The sequence below is a fragment of the Pristiophorus japonicus genome, unplaced genomic scaffold, assembly GCF_044704955.1.
Source record: "Pristiophorus japonicus isolate sPriJap1 unplaced genomic scaffold, sPriJap1.hap1 HAP1_SCAFFOLD_904, whole genome shotgun sequence".
NCBI lineage: Eukaryota > Metazoa > Chordata > Chondrichthyes > Pristiophoridae > Pristiophorus > Pristiophorus japonicus.
In genome coordinates, this window is record NW_027254829.1 from 71,404 (window position 1) to 92,271 (window position 20,868).

The 20,868-nt window shown below is 41.6% G+C and overlaps 1 protein-coding gene across 1 annotated transcript in view; it reads right to left on the reverse strand.

Annotated features, from left to right (window-relative positions):
• Positions 1 to 20,868, reverse strand: part of npat (nuclear protein, ataxia-telangiectasia locus) — a 54,306-nt gene that overhangs the window by 15,200 nt on the left and 18,238 nt on the right. Inside the window, exons 8-13 of the mRNA XM_070874602.1 lie at positions 18,632 to 18,743; positions 16,199 to 16,290; positions 13,464 to 13,551; positions 12,543 to 12,639; positions 2,157 to 2,282; positions 90 to 2,027 (exon numbers count right to left, since the gene is read on the reverse strand). Of these exons, the coding sequence (XP_070730703.1) occupies positions 90 to 2,027; positions 2,157 to 2,282; positions 12,543 to 12,639; positions 13,464 to 13,551; positions 16,199 to 16,290; positions 18,632 to 18,743 (2,453 nt within the window). The remainder of the gene's footprint in view (positions 1 to 89; positions 2,028 to 2,156; positions 2,283 to 12,542; positions 12,640 to 13,463; positions 13,552 to 16,198; positions 16,291 to 18,631; positions 18,744 to 20,868) is intronic.

Here is a 20,868-nt window from a genome sequence, read left to right on the forward strand (position 1 = left end):
TCTACAATTTGGTAATGCATAAATGTTGTTCATTGCAATTTTTTGGCAGGTTTACAATACTAATTTAATTTTGAGTAGAGTCTCATCACCTGCACCAATACCCTGTGAAAAGTTTGAAGATACAGGCTGTCCCATGGTAAAAACAGTGCTCGGCCTTGGAGGCGTTGATAAAGCTCGAGGAGCTGATGTCGATAGAGTAGCAGAAGCAGAGCTACTTGGTAGCATCAAGACATTTGCAGAATTCCCTCTGTGGTCCAAAATGAATGTGTTACCATTATTTGGTTCATCTCTTTTCCTCAAAGATTGTCCTGCAGAATTTTGCACACAAGTTGCTATGAGGACACTGCTGGATTGCCCAAATGTGGTCGTGGCAGGCAATAGTTGAATAAGCCCAGTGTCTTTTGATAAGCTAATTGGATTTTGTGTGGAAAACAGAGTACAGTCAGGCTGTGGTATATTAACTGTCACATTACTGGAGGTAGTGCTTTGTGTAGGCACAGCTTCAACTTCAGCTGGTGCAACATTCTGCTCACTGCTTTCAGGCCCCTCTGTCATTCCCAAACTATTTATAGCACTTTCTGTTTCTTCAGTACTTACACACTCATTGCGACTAGAGATGGTTTCTGTAACAGCAGTACTGTTGTTACTTGATAAAGGTTGGCTTAATCCTTTGCCTTTTAAGGGTGTACCACCCGGCGAGGACAATATAATTGTCGGTACATTTTCATTTGTAATACTGGACACAGCATTACTTAATTCTGTATCTGATGAAGACGGTTTGGGATCGTCACTAATGATTATCCTGAGAGTTACTATATTTGTGGGATCGACCTCCATCGTGCTGGACGATTCAGCATTTGCAATTTTGGAAGTGGAGAGATCAGATTTTGCAGCAGTGGCAGTGAGGGGTGACTTAGACACCATGTTAGTTGAAACACTTTCTGCTGCAGGGTTCAGGCCTGAAGTAATAAGGCTTGGTTGCAGGAATGCAGCCTTAACCCCAGAGCTTGATTTAGAAGATACAGTGGAAGAAACCGGTTCTGTTTGGTTAGGCAACTCCACTTCAGCAGAAACGATGCACGTTTTTATTGCACCAGATTTAAGAGAGTTCATTGAATTAGAACTTACAGCGGAACTATTTGATGCTTCAGGAACTGTGGAAACAAGGACTTGAGCGTGCAGTGGATTGGTTAAAGAAGGGCTTCTAGAAATCCCATGTGTGTACACAACAGATTGCTGATCTGACACTGCAGTTACAGAAGAGTTATCAGAATCAATTGATAAAGTTCTTCCATCCAGAGAAGTAGGCTCACACTCAGAACTTTTCCGTACTATAAGAGTTGACTGAACCGATGTTTCAGAACAAGTTGAAGGTGGTACATTACAAACTACAGCTGCAGTCTCACTATTTGCCCTTGTAACACAGACTGTTTTGATTGCTGGCTCAAACTTCTGTTGACTTGTAACTGCTTTTGACTCATTAGTATCATAAATTGAAGACTTATTAGCTTTTGCAGCAAGCCCATTTTGACATGTCAATTTGGATAGTGATTCTGTTTTCTCATGGTGATTAGTTAACTCTTCAATGTCCATAGGGCCCTCACTGAGCTTCTGTTGCACAAGTGGAGAAAGTTCTGCCTTTTCAAGATAAATGGATGGTGACTGGGCTTCAATCTCCATTTCAGCAACATCCCCAGCTCGAGACTTTGACACAGCTAAAGTAGTTGTGTGAGTAACAGCAACTGATGAAGGAAGGACAGATCCAGAACTGGCTTCTCCAGTGGTCCAAAAGCTACATTTGGATGCCTGGCTGCTGGAAGTCGGACTATCCGTTGAAAGCACTGATTTGTTCACATCAGTTGTACTGAAGGTTGAAATAATCAGATTTTCTTTTTTGGGGGATTCTGTAGTGGAATTTGATTCTGGTGATATTTTATTTTTATGTATTGTGCCATCAGCTTTGCTTTTCATTTTATAACCACTTGGCGCTTTCTCAGAGACGGACGAAGGCAAGGACACTAGGATACCTAAGAAAAAAAAATAGAATACAATTAAGAGATTATCCATCGAAGGACTTAGTGATAAATTTTTGATACAGATCCATGTACATGTATTTCTGACTTTATAAATTAATAAATAGAAAACTACAAACTCACCCAATGTCTCTGTTTGAAAGGTGTTAAGTGTGTCAGGGAAGGCTGAACTTGCACTATTTTCTATTATTTCCAAGTCTTCTTGGCTAGACTGTCCATGAACACTATCCTCACTCCTCTTACATTTACCTAAATTAAACAGATTATAGAATAGTTAAGACACAGATGTACTAAATTATAAACAAAAACTCTAGATATAAATTTAATCCTGATTAATGACATACTGATTTCAAAAAGATATACAATTTATTCATCTGTTATCACCTTAGAAAAAAAATCTCAAATACCAGAAGTTAAATTCATATGATACAGCACTGAAGGAGACCATTCGGCCTAGCATACTTGTGCCAGCTCTTTGAAAGAACCATCAAATTAGTCCCACTCCCCTGCTCTTTCCTCATAGCTTTGCAAATTTTTACACTAAGTATTTATCCAATTCTCTGTTATTATTGAATCTGTTGAAGTTATTATTGAATCTGTTGCCACTACTCTTTCATGCAGTGCATTCTAGATCATAACAACTCACTGCGTAAAAGGATGTCTCATGTCACCTCAGGTTCTTTTGCCAATTACCGTAAATCTTTGTCCTCTGGTTACCAACCCTCATGCCACTGGAAAGTTTTTCCTCGTTTACTCTTATCTAAAGCCTTCATGATTTTGAACACATAAGAACATAAGAATTAGGAACAGGAGTAGGCCATCTAGCCCCTCGAGCCTGCTCCGCCATTCAACAAGATCATGGCTGATCTGGCCATGGACTCAGCTCCACTTACCCGCCCGCTCCCCATAACCCTTAATTCCCTTATTGGTTAAAAATCTATCTATCTGTGACTTGAATACATTCAATGAGCTAGCCTCAACTGCTTCCTTGGGCAGAAAATTCCACAGATTCACAACCCTCTGGGAGAAGAAATTCCTTCTCAACTCGGTTTTAAATTGGCTCCCCCGTATTTTGAGGCTGTGCCCCCTAGTTCTAGTCTTCCCGACCAGTGGAAACAACCTCTCTGCCTTTATCTTGTCTATCCCTTTCATTATTTTAAATGTTTCTATAAGATCACCTCTCATCCTTCTGAACTCCAATGAGTAAAGACCCAGTCTACTCAATCTATCATCATAAGGTAACCCCCTCATCTCTGGAATCAGCCTAGTGAATAGTCTCTGTACCCCCTCCAAAGCTAGTATATCCTTCCTTAAGTAAGGTGACCAAAACTGCAGGCAGTACTCCAGGTGCGGCCTCACCAATACCCTATACAGTTGCAGCAGGACCTCCCTGCTTTTGTACTCCATCCCTCTCGCAATGAAGGCCAACATTCCATTCGCCTTCCTGATTACCTGCTGCACCTGCACTTTTTGGGATTCATGCACAAGGACCCCCAGGTCCCTCTGCACCGCAGCATGTTGTAATTTCTCCCCATTCAAATAATATTCCCTTTTACTGTTTTATTTCCCCCAAGGTGGATGACCCCTCACTTTCCGACATTGTATTCCATCTGCCAAACCTTAGCCCATTCACTTAACCTATCTAAATCTCTTTGCAGCCTCTCTTGTGTCCTCTACACAACCCGCTTTCCCACTAATCTTTGTGTCATCTGCAAATTTTGTTACACTACACTGTCCCCTCTTCCAGGTCATCTATGTATATTGTAAACAGTTGTGGTCCCAGCACCGATCCCTGTGGCACACCACTAACCACCGATTTCCAACCCGAAAAGGACCCATTTATCCCGACTCTCTGCTTCCTGTTAGCCAGCCAATTCTCTATCTATGCCAATACATTTCCTCTGACTCCGCGAACCTTTATCTTCTGCAGTAACCTTTTCTGTGGCACCTTATCGAATGCCTTTTGGAAATCTAAATACACCACATCCATCGGTACACCTCTATCCACCATGCTCGTTATATCCTCAAAGAATTCCAGTAAATTAGTTAAACATGATTTCCCCTTCATGACTCCATGTTGCGTCTGCTTGATTGCACTATTCCTATCTAGATGTTCCGCTAGTTCTTCCTTAATGATAGTTTTAAGCATTTTCCCCACTACAGATGTTAAACTAACCGGCCTATAGTTACCTGCCTTTTGTCTGTCGCCTTTTTTAAACAGAGGCGTTACATTAGCTGCTTTCCAATCCGCTGGTACCTCCCCAGAGTCCAGAGAATTTTGGTAGATTATAACGAATGCATCTGCTATAACTTCCACCATCTCTTAATATCCTGGGATGCATTTCATCAGGACCAGGGGACTTGTCTACCTTGAGCCCCATTAGCCTGTCCAGCACTACCCCCCTAGTGATAGTGATTGTCTCAAGGTTCTCCCTTCCCACATTCCTGTGACCAGCAATTTTTGGCATGGTTTTTGTGTCTTCCACTGTGAAGACCGAAGCAAAATAATTATTTAAGGTCTCAGCCATTTCCACATTTCCCATTATTAAATCCCCCTTCTCATTTTCTAAGGGACCAACATTTACTTTAGTCACTCTTTTCCGTTTTATATATCTGTAAAAGCTTTTACTATCTGTTTTTATGTTTTGCGCAAGTTTACCCTCGTAATCTATCTTTCCTTTCTTTATTGCTTTCTTAGTCATTCTTTGCTGTTTAAAATTTTCCCAATCTTCTAGTTTCCCACTAACCTTGGCCACCTTATACGCATTGGTTTTGAATTTGATACTCTCCTTTATTTCCTTGGTTATCCATGGCTGGTTATCTCTTCTCTTACCGCCCTTCTTTTTCACTGGAATATATTTTTGAGCACTATGAAAGAGCTCCTTAAAAGTCCTCCACTGTTCCTCAATTGTGCTGTTTAGTCTGTGTTTCCAGTCTACTTTAGCCAACTCTGCCCTCATCCCACTGTAGTCCCCTTTGTTTAAGCATAGTACGCTCGTTTGATTCACTACTGCCTCACCCTCAATCTGTATTACAAATTCAACCATACTGTGATCACTCATTCCGAGAGGATTTTACTAGGAGATTGTTTATTATTCCTGTCTCATTACACAGGACCAGATCTAAGATAACTTGCTCCCTTGTAGGTTCTGTAACATACTGTTCTAAGAAACAATCCCGTATGCATTCTATGAATTCCTCCTCAAGGCAACCCAGTGCAATTTGATTTGACCAATCGATATGTAGGTTAAAATCCCCCATGATTACTGCCGTTCCTTTTTCACATGCCTCCATTATTCCCTTGATTATTACGCGCCCCACCATGAAGTTATTATTTGGGGGCCTATAAACTATGCCCACAGGTGACTTTTTCTCCTTACTATCGCTAATCTCCACCCACAATGATTCAACATTTTGTTCATTAGAGCCAATATCGTCTCTCACAACTGCCCTGATATCTTCCTTTATTAACAGAGCTACCCCACCTCCTTTCCCTTCTTGTCTATCTTTCCGAATCATCAGATACCCCTGTATGTTTAATTCCCAGTCTTGGCCACCCTGCAACCACGTTTCTGTAATGGCCACCAAATCATACCTATTTGTAATGATTTGTGCCGTCAACTCATTTACTTTATTTTGAATGCTGCGTGCGTTTAGGTAGAGTGTTTTAATACTAGTTTTTAAACTATGATTTTTAGTTTTGACCCCTCCTGCAGCCCCTATATATTCAGTCACCCTTTTTCACCTCTATCAAATCTCCCCTTAACCTTCTCTGCTCCAAGGAGAACAACCCCAGTTTCTCCAGTCTTTCCATGTAACTAAAGTCTATCATTCTTGGTATCATTCCAGTAAATCTCTTCTGCATCCTCGGAGGCCCTGACATCCTTCCTGAAGTGCAGTGCCCAGAATTGGACACAATACTCCAGCTGAGGTCCAACCAGTGTTTTATAAAGGTTTAGGATAACTTCCTTACTTTTGTACTCTGCAAAGCCAAGGATTCCATATGGCTTTATAAAGCCTTCTCAACTTGTTCTGCCGCCTTCAAAGGCTTGTGTGCGTACATTCCCAGATCTCTCTGTTCCTGCATTCCCATTAAAATTGTATCATTTAGGTTATGTTGCCTCATTCTTGCTACCAAAATGAATCATTTCACACTTCTCTATTAAATTTCATCTGCCATGTGTCTGCTCATGTCCTCCTGAAGCCTGTACTATCCTCCACACTGTTTACGATATTTCAGAGTTTTGGGTCATCTGCAAACTTTGAAATTATACCCTGTATATCCAAGTCCAGGTTATTAATATATATCAAAGAGCAGTGGTCCCAACACAGACCCCCTGGGGGACACCACTGCATCTAGTCACTTCCCTCCAGTTGGAAAAATAAACTTTCACCACTACTCTGCTTTCTGTCCCTTAGCCAATTCCATATCCACATAGCCACTGCCCCTTTAATCCCATGGGCTTCAATTTTCCTAACAAGTCTATTATGTGGTATCATCATCAAATGCCTTTTGGAAGTTCATATACATCAACCGCACTACCCTCATCAACCCTCCCCGTTACTTCAAAGAACTCAGTCAAACACAATTTGCCTTTAACAAATCAGTGCTGGCTTTCAATTATTAACCCATACTTTCCCAAGTGTCAATTAATTTTGTCTTAAATTAATATCTCGAAGAGTTTTCCCACTGCCAATGTTAGGTTGACTGGCTTGTAGTTGCTGGGTTTATCCCTCTCCCCTTTTTTGAACACAGCTGTAACATTTGCAATCCTCAGTCCTCTGGCACCAATCCCACATCTAAGGATAATTGTGGTCAAGGCCCCTGCAATTTCTACTCTTACTACCCTCAGCAACCTAGGATGCATCCCATTCCGGCAGGTTGACTTTTCTGCTTTGAGCACTGCCAACCTTTTTAGTACCTACTTTTTATCCTACCCCATTTCTTCTACCTCTTCCTTTACTGCAACACTGGCAGCATCCTCTACTTTAGTGAAGACAAATGTAAAGTATTTATTTAGTACCTCAGCCATGCCTTCTTGCTTCCAGATCTCTCTTTTGGTTCCCAATCAGTCTCGCCCTTCATTTGATTACCCTTTTACTATTTATGTTTATAAAAGACTTTTGGGTTCCCTTTTAGGTTACCTGCTAATCTATTCTCATGCACTCGCTTTGGCCCTCATTTCCTTTTTCAGTTCTCCCCTGTACATTTTGTATTCAGCTTGGTTCTCTAATTATGAACCTGATATTTATCATAAGCCTCCTTGTTCCGTTTCATTTTAATCTCTATACCTTTAGCCATCTAAGGAGCTCCAGCGTTGAATGCACTTACTTTCCCCCTTGTGGAATGTGTCTAGTCTGTACCTAAACTCTCCTCTTTGAAAACCTCCCATTGCTCATTTATTGTTTTATCTGCCAATCTTGGATTCCAATCCACCTGGGCCAGACTTCTTTTCAACTCATTGAAATTAGCCCTCCTCCAGTTGAGTATTTTCACATTTGATTTTTCCTTGTCCTTTTCCATAACTACTCTGAATCTAATATCATGATCACTATTTCCCAAATACTCTCCCAATGAAACATGCTCCACTTGTCCTATTTCATTCCCCAGACTAGATCCAGCACTGCTTCCTTCCTTGTTGGGCTGGAAACATACTGATCAAGTAAATTTTTTTGTACACATTTCAGGAATTTCTCCCCTTCTTTGCCCTTTACAGTTATTTTCCCAGTCTATATTAGGATAAGTGAAGTCCCTCATTATCACTGCTCTAGTTCTTGAATCTTCCTGCAATTTGCCTGCAAATTTGCTTCTCTATCTCCTGCCCCACTATTTGGTAGCCTATAGTATACACCCTGCAGCGTAAGAGCTCCTCCATTGCTCCTTAATTCCATCCAAATAGATTCTGTCTTTGAACCCTCAAGTACATCATCCCTTTCTAGCGCTGTAACAGTATCTTTGATCTATACTGCTACCCCATTCTTTATTTCCTTCCCTAACTTTCCTGAATACATTATAGCCAAGAATATTAAGTGACTATTTCGCCGCTCGTTTGAGCCAGGTCTCTGTTATTGCCACTATATCATAATCCCATATGGTTACTGGTGCCTGCAGTTCAACAATCTTATTTACCACACTACATTTACGCACATGCATAAAGAGGATTGTACAAAACACATCTGCATAAGCATTTTTAAATCTAATATTTGGTGCACAAATACAACTGAGGTACACAAAAGAATTAATGAAAAATTACCTCAGTTATATGCAATGTTCCCGCTAATCTGCACAGCCGCTGGAGGCCCTGCATAGGCTTTTCAACGCAACAAACCGCACATATGCAAAAATTTGAATGGGCCGCGCAGCCAGTTAAAATGACAACGCACCCCAAAAAATTAGAGGGAACATTAGTCATACGCATTTTAAATTCTATTTGGCGAATTCCTGGAATCATCAAGATGAGGAACTGGAGAATAGAACACTTTCCCCAAATATCTCAATTAATGCCAGGTCTAATTCAGAATACTGAGTGGCTGCAGGGCATTCTGGGGGGGAAGAGGGTGAACAGCCAGAGGTCGTGGTCCACATCGGTACCAATGACATAGGTAGGAAGAGGGATGAGGTCCTGCAGGCAGAGTTTAGGGAGCTAGGAGAGAGATTAAAAAGCAGAACCTCAAAAGGTAGTGCTCCCAGATTACTCCCAGTGCCACGAGCTAGTGAGTACAGAAATAGGAGGATAGAGCAAATGAATATGTGGCTGGAGAGATGGTGCAGGCAGGAGGGCTTTAGTTTCCTGAGGCATTGGGACCACTTCTGGGGGAGGTGGGACCTGTACAAGCCGGATGGGTTGCACCTCAACAGAGCCGGGACCAATATGCTCGCCGGAGGATTTGCTAGTGCTGTTGGGGAGGGTTTAAACTAGCTTAGCAGGGGGAATGGGAACCTGAAAATAGATTCAGTTGGGAGGGGAGTAAAGCTGGAATTAGAAAGCAAAAATAAAGAAAGGGAGTTTGAAGGAGAGAGGAAACAAGCAGGAAAAAATGGTAAAAAGCACTTTGTCTCAATGCACATAGCATTTGTAACAAAATAGATGAGTTGATGGCACAAATTGAGATAAATGGGTATGATCTGATAGCCATTACAGAGACATGGTTGCAAGGTGACCAGGACTGGGAATTAAATATTTAGGGGTACTAGACAATCCAGAAGGACAGACAGAAAGGAAAAGGAGGTGGGGTAGCTCTATTGATAAAGGATAGAATCACTGCAATAGTAAGAAACAATATTGACTCAAATGATAAGGGTGTTGAAACAGTTTGGGTGGAGATAAGGAAAAATAAGGGGAAAAAGTCACTGGTGGGCGTAGTCTATAGGCCCCCTAACAGTAGCAACTCTGTTGGTCGGAGCATAAACCAGGAAATAGTGGAGGCTAGTAAAAAGGGAACAGCAATAATCATGGGTGATTTTAACCTCCATATTGATTGGACAATTCAAATTGGTCAGGGTAGCCTTGAGGAGGAGTTCATCGAGCGAGTAAGGGACGGGTTCCTTGAGCAGCATGTAACGGAATCAACCAGGAGACAGGCTATCTTAGATCTGGTCCTGTGTAATGAGGCAGGATTAATAAACAATCTCCTAGTAAAGGATCCCCTCGGAATGAGTGATCATAGCATGATTGAATTTCAAATTCAGGTGGAGGGTGCGAAAGTTGGATCTCTAATCAGCGTACTAAGCTTAAATAAAGGAGACTGTGAAGGTATTAGGGCAGAGTTGGGTAAAGTGGACTGGGAAAATAGATTAAAGCGTAGGACAGTTGATGAACAGTGATGTACATTTAAGGAGATATTTCACAACTCTCAAGAAAAATATATTCCAGTGAAGAGGAAACAGTGTAAGAGAAAAGATAGCCATCCGTGGCTAACTAAAGAAATAAAGAAAGGTATCCAATTAAAAACAAGGGCATACTAAATGGCCAAAACTAGTGAGAGGGCAGAAGACTGGGAAGCTTTTAAAAGCCAGCAAAGAACGACTAAAAAAATGATTAAGAAAGGGAAGATAACCTATGAAAGTAAACTAGCGCAAAATATAAAAACAGATAGCAAGAGTTTCTATAGGTATATAAAAAGGAAAAGAATAGCTAAAGTAAGTGTTGGTCCCTTTGAGGATGAGACTGGGGAATTAGTAATGGGGAACATGGAGATGGCAGATACTCTGAACAAATATTTTGTATCAGTCTTTATGGTAGAGGGCACTAACAATATTCTGACAGTGGATAGTCTAGGGGCTATGGGGAGGAGGAACTTAACATAATCACAATCACTAAGGAGGTGGTACTCAGTAAGATAATGGGACTAAAGGCAGACAAATCCCCCGAATCTGATTGCTTGCATCCTAGGGTCTTAAGAGAAGTAGTGGCAGGGATTGTGGATGCATTGGTTGAAATTTACCAAAATTCTAGATTCTGGGGAGGTCCCAGCAGATTGGAAAACTGCAAATGTAACGCCCCTATTTAAAAAAGGAGGCAGACAAAAAGTAGGAAACGATAGACCAGTTAGCCTAACATCTGTGGTTGGGAAAATGTTGGAGTCCATTATTAAAGAAGCAGTAGCTTGGAAAAGCTAAATTCAGTCAGGCAGAGTCAACATGGATTTATGAAGGGGAAGTCATGTTTGACAAATTTGCTGGAGTTCTTTGAGGATGTTACGAACAGGGTGGATAAAGTGGAACCGGTGGATGTGGTGTATTTGGACTTCCAGAAGACATTTGACAAGGTGCCACATAAAAGGTTACTGCACAAGATAAAAGTTCACGGGGTTGGGGGTAATATATTAGCATGGATAGAGGATTGGCTAACTAACAGAAAACAGAGAGTTGGGATAAATGGTTCATTCTCTGGTTGGCAACCAGTAACTAGTGGGGTGCTACAGGGATCAGTGCTGGGACCCCAACTATTTACAATCTATATTAACGACTTGGAAGAAGGGACCGAGTGTAACGTAGCCAAGTTTGCTAACGATACAAAGATGGGAGGAAAAGCAATGTGTGAGGAGGACACAAAAAATCTGCAAAAAGACATAGACAGGCTAAGTGAGTGGGCAAAAATTTGGTAGATGGAGTATGATGTTGGAAAGTGTGAGGTTATCCACTTTGGCAGAAAAAAAATCAAAGAGCAAGTTATTATCTGAATGGAGAAAGATTGCAAAGTGCCGCAGTACAGCAGGACCTGGGGGTACTTGTGCATGAAACACAAAAGGATAGTGTGCAGGTACAGTAAGTGATCATTGCAAAGGGGATAGAGTATAAAAGCAGGGAAGTCTTGCTACAGCTATATAAGGTATTGGTGAGGCCACACCTGGAATACCGCGTGCAGTGTTGGTTTCCATATTTACGAAAGGATATACTTGCTTTGGAGGCAGTTCAGAGAAGGTTCACTAGGTTGATTCCAGGGATGAGAGGGTTGACTTATGAGGAAAGATTGAGTAGGTTGGGCCTCTAATTGGAATTCAGAAGAATGAGAGGTGATCTTATCGAAACGTTTAAGATTATGAGGAGGCTTGACAACGTGGATGCAGAGAGGATGATGGGGGAGATTAGAGCTAGAGGGCATGATCTTAGAATAAGGGGCCGCCATTTAAAACTGAGATGAGGAGAAATTTCTTCTGAGGGTTGTAAATCTGTGGAATTCGCTGCCTCAGAGAGCTGTGGAAGCTGGGACATTGAATAAATTTAAGACAGAAATAGACAGTTTCTTAAACGATAAGGGGATATGGGGAGCGGGTGGGGATGTGGAGCGGAGTCCATGATATTGAATGGCGGAGCAGGTTCGAGGGGCCGTATGGCCTACTCCTGTTCCTATTTATTATGTTCTTAAAGCCCTGCCTGGGGAACTTTTTACTGCTTAAATAATTCAAGGATTTGCTACCTCTCATTCGGCCTCCAGAAAAGGACAACCCTTTCAATTTGTTTTTTATGCATCAACAGCATATGCCAATACATTGGTTTCTCATCTTAAAATGTGAGCTGAAATCTGGTATATGAAAACTTACTAGTTCTTATAGCAGAATGTTATACAGTTGTCACACTGCACAAAACCTTTATAAATTGGAATTGTTTAGTTATATTGAAGAAATGCCATAATCAATGTTCCCTGTAATTTTTTTTAGGGCTGCATGGCCCATTCAAAATACCGCACAAGCCCATTTTTGCATTGAAAAGCAGGCAAGCCGGCTGTGAGGGATCCCTGGAGCGCTGCATGACTGCGCAGTTTCAAGGGAATATTATCCACAACTCTTTTGTCCTAATATGTATTTTCATTTATAGTCATATCCTTGAAGAATCTTTCTGCAAATTTCAAACTGGATACCTGTAGTTGCTAATGAGAAGTTGTATTTTTTTTCCCCACAAAAACTTGTACTAAGAGAACCTCATCTACTCAGATCAAGTCCATTATCTATAGATTTTTTAATGACCAAAATACAAGCATAAACTTTTTGATGGGGTTCAGTACAAACCATATTCAAAGAGATCAAACAAAGCCTGAAATGCTGGGTCTGACTCAGTCTGCTCCAAGATATCCTGGATAGCTTCATCAGACATATGGACTTCATCCTACAAAAAATTAAGATGGACATTTTATTTAAGATTTCAGTTTGGTTTGCAGAAAATGTTCAGTCATGCAGCCTCATTTAGTTAAGGAGGCAACACAGTCTAGATTCTGATCATTTTTGGTGCCTTCAAGAACGCATGATAGTAGTCAAAAAAAAATTTTATTACACTTTTTTTTCCTTCTCTGTTTAAAAAAAAAGGTTTCTTCTCTTCCCTTTCCATCATTCCTGATGTGTATAAATGTATCGGTACCAAAAGTCAAAATCCAGACTGTTGAGTTGAGAGTATAAAATTTGTGCCATGTTATTGAAGTGACATTACAGATGTTCTTTAGCTGAACTCTATTCATTCAAATATTTCTGTATTAAACTAAAAAGGAAAACATTTCATAACTGTATTGGAATATGGATACCATTAGATATTTTAAAAAGCTAAATGTGATTTCCAATAAGCTATGAAAGTTTTATTATATTTATACAAATGCAGCAACAGCAGAATTACTACATTTTCTCCAAATATATCATCGCCACTATTTCTACTGAAAGGACTTACAAGCATTGTCCCACAATAGATATATTTTACTCATCATACTTAGATTTGCAGGCCTGAAGCCACGGCTACCATACCAACAATCTATTGGTACCTCACACCGGCCTGCTCTTTCAGGTCAATTAAACTAACTTGAATATATTAAAAAAATTCAACAGCATCCATTCAATACAAACAAATTCAGCAAATCTTCCACATTTAATGATCCAAGTGTTCAAAAACATAAGTTGCATAAAATAATTAGGCAGTATACGATTCAAATATAAAATAAATGTTACCCCAAGGCCTAGAATTTCATCAATGGATTGATCCGGTAAAGAAGTACCACTGTCTGGTGGCTTTGAAGGGTGTCCAGTACTAGTATCGCTATAAGACAACAAAAGATGTTGGATTTAACACAAATTTGAAAAGTTTTACATGTGCAATTAAAGCTACTGCTGACTTTATCCACCAATTTACAAAACTCCGACCCACAGTTTGTTAAATTTTATGGTCTCAGCTGAAATGTTCTGATGAATATACAGATGCCAACTGAATTTCCATAACCAAAACATTTTTTCGTATACTGTACTACATTAGATCGTGTTATAGTGCAGTATGTTTTCAAATCAACGCAATTGATCAATAAGGGAAACATATTTCAATATTGGTTTGTTTCCAATCGACCGTTACCTTCCCAGTGTCCAGTAACTCTCTCCTAATAATTGCCAAAACTCAAATATCTCCTCTCTTTCAGCAGTGAAGGACATCTAACATTTAGTTTTCCGCTCATTTAGTAGGTTTAGGTTTCTATCTAATTTTTATCAAAGTTGTTGATTTTACATCTAGCAAGGGCTTGCTGCTCATATATACCCTTGCCAATACTTAAATATCTTGTGCTCATCTATAATGTCAATTCTATTTACATCTTTTATGTTTTTCACCTCAATGGGATCACAGGCTTTATAATTATAGGTAAAGTATGAAAGCAACAAGTCAATGCTAAAACCTATTCAAATTATTGGGTAAGCCACTGCTTGATTAGTGTGTTCATTTTTTTTTAGTGCTTTACTTTAGGAGAAATGTCACGGCCATAGAGAAGGTGCAGAATAGATTTCCTAAGATAATACCAGGGTTGAGAGGCTTCAGTTAGGAGAGTAAATACATTGTTTTTTTCTCATTAGAACAAAGAGGTTAAGAGGTGATCAGATAGAGGTGTCCAAAACTATGAGGTGTTCTAATCAGGTATATCAAGGGAAACTATTTCCACTTGTCAGCGAAATCAATGAGTAGAGAGTATAAACTGAAAATTTTCACCAATGGGCCCAAGTTTCGGCCTCAGTTGCTCCTGATTTTTTGGAGCAACTGGTGTAGAACGGAGTATCTTAGAAATTCAAATTCTCGGCATTTAGTTTGCTCCAGTTCTAGTCAGTTAGAACAGTTTCACTTTGGAACAGAATTTTTTTCCACAAAAGGGAGCGTGTCCAGCCACTTACGCCTGTTTTCAAAGTTTCGGCAGTGAAAACTTACTCCATACTAACTTAGAATGGAGTAAGTGAAGATTTTTGTACGCTCGAAAAAACCTTGTCTACACTTTAGAAAATCAGGCGTAGGTTACAAATCAGGCATAGGGAATGGGGGGAGGGGGATTTAAAGGGAAGTTTACAAACATTAAAAACTTCAGTTTTACAAATAAAGAGCCATCATCAATAATAAATGATAAAAAAATCAATAAATCAACCAATAAATCAATCAAAAAAAATTAATAAGAAATAATTTTTTTGAAAAAATCAATAAATAAAACATTTTCTACTTACCGACTGCAGCACCGGGAGCCCTCCAACAGCATGCTGGGATGCCCCCCCCCCACCCACCTCCCAGTGTGTCTCTATCTCTCTGTCTGTCTGTGTGTGTCTCTCACTCGGAGGGGGGATGTGAGAAGGGAGGGAGGGGTGAGAAGGGAGGGAGGGGGGGGGGGGGGTGAAAAAAGGGGGAAGAGAGAGAGAGAGAGAGAGAGAGAGAGAGAGAGAGAGAGAAAGGAGAGGGAGGCTGAACGGGCCGGGTCCAAGACTTTGAGCTTAGACTTACCGGATTGACAGGTAGGTGGCGTCGGGTCCGGGGGGGGGGGGGGAAATCGGGAGCGCGGGTCGGAGGAGAGGTCGGTCGGTCGGGGGGGGGGGGGGGGGCGGCGGTCCGGAGGAAACAGGAGCTGGGCGTGGGAGGAGCCTTATCCACGCAGCCCCAGTGAGCCCATTCGGCCAGGGCTAGGGGCTGCATGCTTCGGGCCCCTCCCACACAGTTTTGGGCACCTGGAGCTACTGCACATGCGCGCCCACTGTAGTGCGCATGTGCAGAGGTCCCGGCACTGTTTTCAGCGCAGGGACCTAGCTCCGCCTCCTACAGCTTTTGCTGCGCTGCGCCGAGGGCCAGAGGACCTGCCGGGAGCCGGAGAATCTGGAAGTTTTTTTTAGGCGCACTTTGTGGCGCGAAAAACGGGCGTCCAGGTCGGGGCTGCGCCGTTCTAGGCGCGGCCCGAAACTTAGGCCCAATAGAACAAATAAAAAGGTGAGAAGAATTTACTTATTTTCACAGAGGGTTGTTAGGACATGCAATGCCTCACCATAAAAGCTTTTGAAAGAAAAGTAGATAATTGAGAAAAGCTCTTTCAGAAACCTGGGACAGGCATGATGGGCTGAATGGCCTCCTGTGCTGTAAAATTCTATGATCCAATGCAAAATTCATTAAAGTTTTAACGTTCAACAATCCATCCTTTACAGATACATTCCAAACAAATTTAATGTGCTCTTTTAAATCAAGGTTTCAGAATGTTAAAGATTTCAGGCAGTTGCCAGTGACAGGAAACCTACAGCATAAAGTTGCTCATAATTCTACACTAATTAGGCAACCTCATTTAAAAAGGGGCACAAGTATGTGTAGTATGGAAAATAGAAATGCCACATTGGCAAAACTATACAGAAATCAATAAAAAAAAAATAAGAGTCCAGCTTGTTGCAAAATAAAAGATTTACATTACCTGAACATAACTTTATTAATGTTTTCCGCAAGTTTTTCTAGTAGAGATCGATCTTTCAAGATTTTCTCCCTGGCATTTTCAATTACTCTTTGCTGCAAACAAAAAGAAAAAAAAGAGACTAAAAATCCACTCTCAATTAACATTCTATACAGTCCTATTTAAAAGAACAAGCAGCCATTTTACTATGGAGGAGGGAGTTTACAGTTGAGCTCAATCCTGTTCACATCTGGTGTCCATATGCATTGGTAGCAAGGGTCATAGTTTCCCTCCCTCCCCTCCATTCTTAGGATGTGGATGTCACTGGAAAGGTCAGTATTTATTGTCCATCCCTCGTTGCCCTGAATGGTGGTGATGGGCCACCTTCTACAAATCAGTGGCTGGCTAGGCCATTTCAAAGGGTAGTTAAGAGTCAACCATATGGGTGTGGTCACATATAGGCCAGTCCAGTAAGGACAGCAGAGTTCCTTCCCTATTGAAATATTAGTGACCCAGTTGGTTTTTTATGACAATCCGACAGCTTCATGGTAACTTTCAGTGATATCAACTTTTTATTTCCAGTTGCAATTAGATGCAAGAACCTAGGCTGATTCCTCCCCCGCCCACCCTTTCCTAGCCTGGGCTCATCAAGGCCACCAGACCAGTTGACAGCTGTACATCCTCCGTCTGCTCTAGGATGACATGCAAACCATGATCCTGACCAATGGATCCACCACAGATCCAATTCACGTCCGGACCAGGGTTGCGTCATCGCACCAACACTCTTTTCGATCTTCCTTGCTGCAATGCTGCATCTCACCCGTAGCAAGCTGCCCGCCGAAGTGGAGCTGAATTATAGAACAGATGGGAATCTGTTCAACCTCTGCCGGCTCCAGGCCAGATCCAAGATCATTCCATCCTCGGTCATTGAACTACAGTACGCGGACGATGCTTGCATCTGCGCACTCGGAGGCCGAACTCCAAGCCATTGTCAACACCTTCACCGAGGCATATGAGAGCATGGGCCTTACGCTAAACATCCATAAGACAAAGGTCCTCAACCAACCTGATCCCACCACACAGCACTGCCCCCACCCCCCCCCACCCGATTATCAAAATCCACAACCAGGCCTTGGCCAACGTGGACCATTTTTCATACCGCAGGAGCCGACTGCCACCAAGAGCAGACATTAACAACGAGGTCCAACAACACCTTCAGTGCACCAGCGCAACCTTCAGTCGCCTGAGGAAAAGAGTGTTTGAGGACCAGGACCCTCAAACCCGGTACCAAGCTCATGATCTACAGAGCAGTAGTGATACCCGCCCTCCTATATGGCTGAGAGACATGGATTATATACAGCAGACACCTCAACGCACTGGAGAAGTACCATCAGCGCTGCCTCTGCAAGATCCTGCAAATCCATTGGCAGGACAGATGCACCAACATCAACTGTTCTCGCTCAGGCCAACATTCCCAGCATTGAAGTATTGACCACCATCAGCTCCGTTGGGCGGGCCACATCGTCCGCATGCCCGATACGAGATTCCCAAAGCAAGCGAGCCGCAGGTGGACAGAGAAAACGCTTCAAGGACACCCTCAAAGCCTCCTTGACAAAGTGCAACATCCCCACCAACTCCTGGGAATCCCTGGCCCAAGACCGCCCAAAGTGGAGGAAGAGCATTCAGGAGGGCGCTAAGCACCTCGAGTCCCATCGCCGAGAACAAGCAGAATACAAACGTAAACAGCGGAAGAAGCATGCATCAACCCAGGCTCCCCAGCCACCCTTTCCTTCAACCACTGTTTGCCCCACCTGTGACAGAGAATGTAGGTCCCGTATTGGACTCTTCAGTCACCTGAGAACTCACTTTTAGAGTGGAACTGCCTATGATGATGACTGAAACCAAATAAAACTGCACTGGTCCGGGTCTGAACCATAGACTCTTGGTCCATATGGTTCAGTACCATATTATTCAGTGCACTTTCCTACTAACCCATCAAGAGAAGCCAATAATACAACGTTAACCATTTCAGTAATGTTATTTTTCAGTTAAAAATTGTTACTGACTGTCTTGAGGGGTTTAGCATAAATTAAAGGGAACAGGCAGCATTTAACTTTCAAAATTATACAAGTTAACTCCAACCAAGAAATAAACCGGAGACTCCTCTACCAGTTACTAACTCCTCCAAACTTCACTTGGGAGGACAGGCAGCCCAGCACACAAACACTCTCAGGACCCATCAATGTCATTCTGTGGGAGAGGCACTGGATGGAATTTCCCCCATTTCAGTTCTTTGTCCAGTCCCGATAATCTAACTGACTACGATTCTTGCTCACCAGCTGGGAGCCTTGCGTTGTATGGACTTGGCTGCATCGCCATCTTTTGGATAAGCAAAATTATAGTAAGCAAAGCAGCCTTTTGACTGAATTTTGGACGTTTGTCTAGACTGGTACTTACTGGAAAATTTTCAGCAGCAATTTCTACTTGGCTTTCTTCCACTTCATTCTCCACACTGCTAGAAGTTGAATTCTGTCCTGATACAAAGCCACTTCGTTTGCGAGGAGAATCACTAAAATCAAAAATAAATAAAATCCTTTACAAAGTAATCATTAATATAGTTCTAATGTACAGAATATCAAAATTGTAAAGAAATACAGGTTTCTTCAATGTAGGATAGAATGGCATTAATTCACAGCACGAAGTTAACGATTCCAGCCAATTATCACGTGCTGTTGTTCACCAGTACTCTGGCGTCTGGAGCGCAGGTGTGATTGGAGCGCAGTTGATTTTTAGATGCTAACATGGCCTGTTCCTTGAAATGCAATGTTTAGGTATACCTATAGGAAGTGATCTGTGACAAACATGACATAACATGCTGTGATGTCTATTGCCCTCACGTCTGCTTGGTCACAGTCTTGAAAGGAGGTCCAGCACATGATTTTCAAATATATACAGACTTTGTAATTGGTTCAGCTAATGGAGAATGACTAGGACGAGAGCAGATGTCAAAGGGAAAAGAGGGATGGTTGATAAGAGGCGACTAGGGTGTCTGGTGCAAGTGAAAGATCTGGAATGGCTGAGTAGATGAAATTATTTTGGATGACTGGGGTAAAATTTTAATGGAAGCATTATACTACACATGTAAGACTTTAACATATTAAATATATTCTCAAAAAGTTAGACAAATTTTGAAGTGTGTGAAAATTAATGAAAGCACAAAAAGAAGATATTGTATAAAATATAAACTGCATTATTCTTATATCAATTTTATAAGGATAGCTTAATATTTTGTAATTTTGGTCCTCCTATTATTTTTAGACAAGTAAAAACTTTTAAATGGTCATTAGTTGTAAAAGTAGTGCATTTCGCTCCAAAAGAATCTGACAGAAATAAACAAGTGCATTTGAAATGGGTCTACACCATCGGACACAATGACTCTCCCAGTGCTCAATCTGTGTTTCTAGCAGACTGGTATATTTACAGCAGAATGTACTTACATTTTCAATTTGCAGTACATTGCTAACGGTAGCATCACAATAGCAATGAGCAAAGACTATATATCATTCAAAATATTGTGCCGACATGAATTCACACGTATGATGTAGAATCTTTTTGGCTAAAATCACATCTCTCAACCTGAAACCCAATCTTTGTAGCAACAAGAAGCAATCACATTCTACCAAAAACAATTCTGTGACATATAGCTGAGACCCCAACTATTTACAATCTATATTAATGACTTGGAAGAAGGGACTGAGTGCAACGTGGCCAAGTTTGCTGATGATACAAAGATGGGAGGAAAAGCAATGTGTAAGGAGGACACAAAAAATCTGCAAAAGGACATAGACAAGCTAAGTGAGTGGGCAAAAATTTGGCAGATGGAGTATAATGTCGGAAAGTGTAAGGTCATGCACATTGGCAGAAAAAAAATCAAAGAGAAAGTTATTATTTAAATGGAGAAAGATTGCAAAGTGCCACAGTACAGCGGGACCCGGGATGTTACTTGTGCATAAAACACAAAAGGATAGTATGCAGGTACAGCAAGTGATCAGGAAAGCCAATGGTATCTTGGCCTTTATTGCAAAGGGGATGGAGTATAAAAGCAAGGAAGTCTTACTACAGCTATATAAGGTATTACATAGAAAATAGGTGCAGGAGTAGGCCATTTGGCCCTTCGAGCCTGCACCACCATCCAATAAGATCATGGCTGATCATTCACCTCAGAACCCCTTTCCTGCTTTCTCTCCATACCCCGATCCCTTTAGCCGTAAGGGCCATATCTAACTCCCTCTTGAATATATCTAATGAACTGGCATCAACAACTCTCTGCGGTAGAGAATTCCACAGGTTAACAATGCTGAGTGAAGAAGTTTCTCCTCATCTCAGTCCCAAATGGCTTACCCCTTATCCTGAGACTGTGACCCCTGGTTCTGGACTTCCCAAACATCGGGAACATTCTTCCTCCATCTAACCTGTCCAATCCCGTCAGAATTTTATATGTTGCTATGAGATCCCCTCTCATTCTTCTAAATTCCAGTGAATACAGGCCCAGTCGATCCAGTCTCTCCTCATAGGTCAGTCCTGCCATCCCGGGAATCAGCCTGGTGAACCTTCGCTGCACTCCCTCAATAGCAAGAACGTCCTTCCTCAGATTAGGAGACCAAAACTGAACACAATATTCCAGGTGAGGCCTC